Source organism: Quercus robur, chromosome 3, assembly GCF_932294415.1.
Source record: "Quercus robur chromosome 3, dhQueRobu3.1, whole genome shotgun sequence".
Taxonomy (NCBI): Eukaryota; Viridiplantae; Streptophyta; class Magnoliopsida; order Fagales; family Fagaceae; genus Quercus; species Quercus robur.
This window is the reverse complement of record NC_065536.1, coordinates 51,836,392-51,837,765: the sequence shown is the minus strand read 5'-3', so window position 1 is coordinate 51,837,765 and position 1,374 is coordinate 51,836,392. Positions and strand designations below refer to the sequence as shown.

The following is a 1,374-nucleotide window of genomic DNA, read 5'->3' as shown; positions in this document are numbered from 1 at the left end:
AATTGGAGTTCTAATACATTAGTTCCTAAAGTTTTAGAACCGAACACTATAAATACATATTCCTTCTTCTGAGATAATTGTGGGTCCCACTAATTAAATTTATGGTAAGATCCACAATTCTTGTGACAAGAGGAGTACGCATTTATAATACTCTCGGAATATTCAATAATTTTCCTTGTTCTACATACCTTGGGATTAACAAAGTAAAATGAAACAACTTGCACCAATTACGTGCTTACAATCATGTGTTCGCCCCATATAATAGAATTTCATAGCAACTAATTCTTTTAAGTCTTCTCAACTCTCAACTGCACTCTATATAACTCTAATGGCGACTCTGGTTTTCCATTCAATCTTCATAAGCTCACAACCGTTTTCAGTATTAGATTAACCACTAAACCTCATTGATTGCTTTGAGCGGTAAGCAATGAAGCTTGAAGTCCAAGTTATCTCAGAAGAGACCGTTAAACCCTTATCTCCAACCCCTCAACATCTCCACCACTACTAGCTTTCCTTCCTTGATCAGCTTTAACCTCTAGTTTCCATGCCTCTGGTTTTTTACTACCCAAATCACAGGGATGCTAATCTCCACAATGTAGAACAAAGTGACCGGATTAAGAAATCCTTAGCGGATGCTTTAACCCAATTCCACATGCTAGCGGGACGGGTTAAGGAAAATCTTTATATAGATTGCAACGATGAGGGCGTCAACTATGTGGAACCCAAGGTTAGGTGCAGTCTTTCTGAGTTTCTTGAGAGTCCAACCCCTTCTGAGCTCAATAAGTTTCTGCCATTTGAATTGGACGAAGTCAATAAATTACCCACAACAATCCAAGTCGCCTTCTTTAACTGTGGTGGGCTTGCGATTGGTGTACTCATGTCCCACAGAATTGTAGATGCCTTATCTTTTGATGATGCCAAAATCGTCAATTAGGTCACTCGTTCAATCCAGAGCATTAAACGATCTTGTAGGACTTGCAAGATAAAGGAGAGAAAGATCGAAAAGACCACTGGGTTGTGCCCTGTGGGGGAGCCTCTGATGCTTAAGTTAATATCAATCCATATCTTTCGTATATAAATAGTGTTTTGTAGTAGTTTTTGACATACCTTAGCTAGTGAGATAGATTGTCCCTTTTATAGGTGACTTAGGTAGTTATTGTACATAAATTAGGGTGATTATTACCATGATTGTAACATTCTTTGTCTTGATGAGAGTTTAAGACCTTTGATGGTCCTTATTGAATGTGTTGAGTGGTTATCTTTGATGGCCTACTAATGATGCAAGGTTGTCCATATTAATGGACGACCTTAATGATTTTTCTAGGCTCATCATCTTTCATCTTGTTTCTCAATAGTTGGTCTGCTATTGCTTAA

At 38.1% G+C, this 1,374-nt stretch overlaps 1 protein-coding gene across 1 annotated transcript; it reads left to right on the top strand.

The window, feature by feature from the left end:
- Positions 1 to 427: 427 nt before the first annotated feature.
- Positions 428 to 1,374, top strand: LOC126719742 (stemmadenine O-acetyltransferase-like). The gene is given in 2 exon segments (XM_050422267.1): positions 428 to 911; positions 1,340 to 1,374. Coding segments are annotated over 2 exon segments (519 nt in total).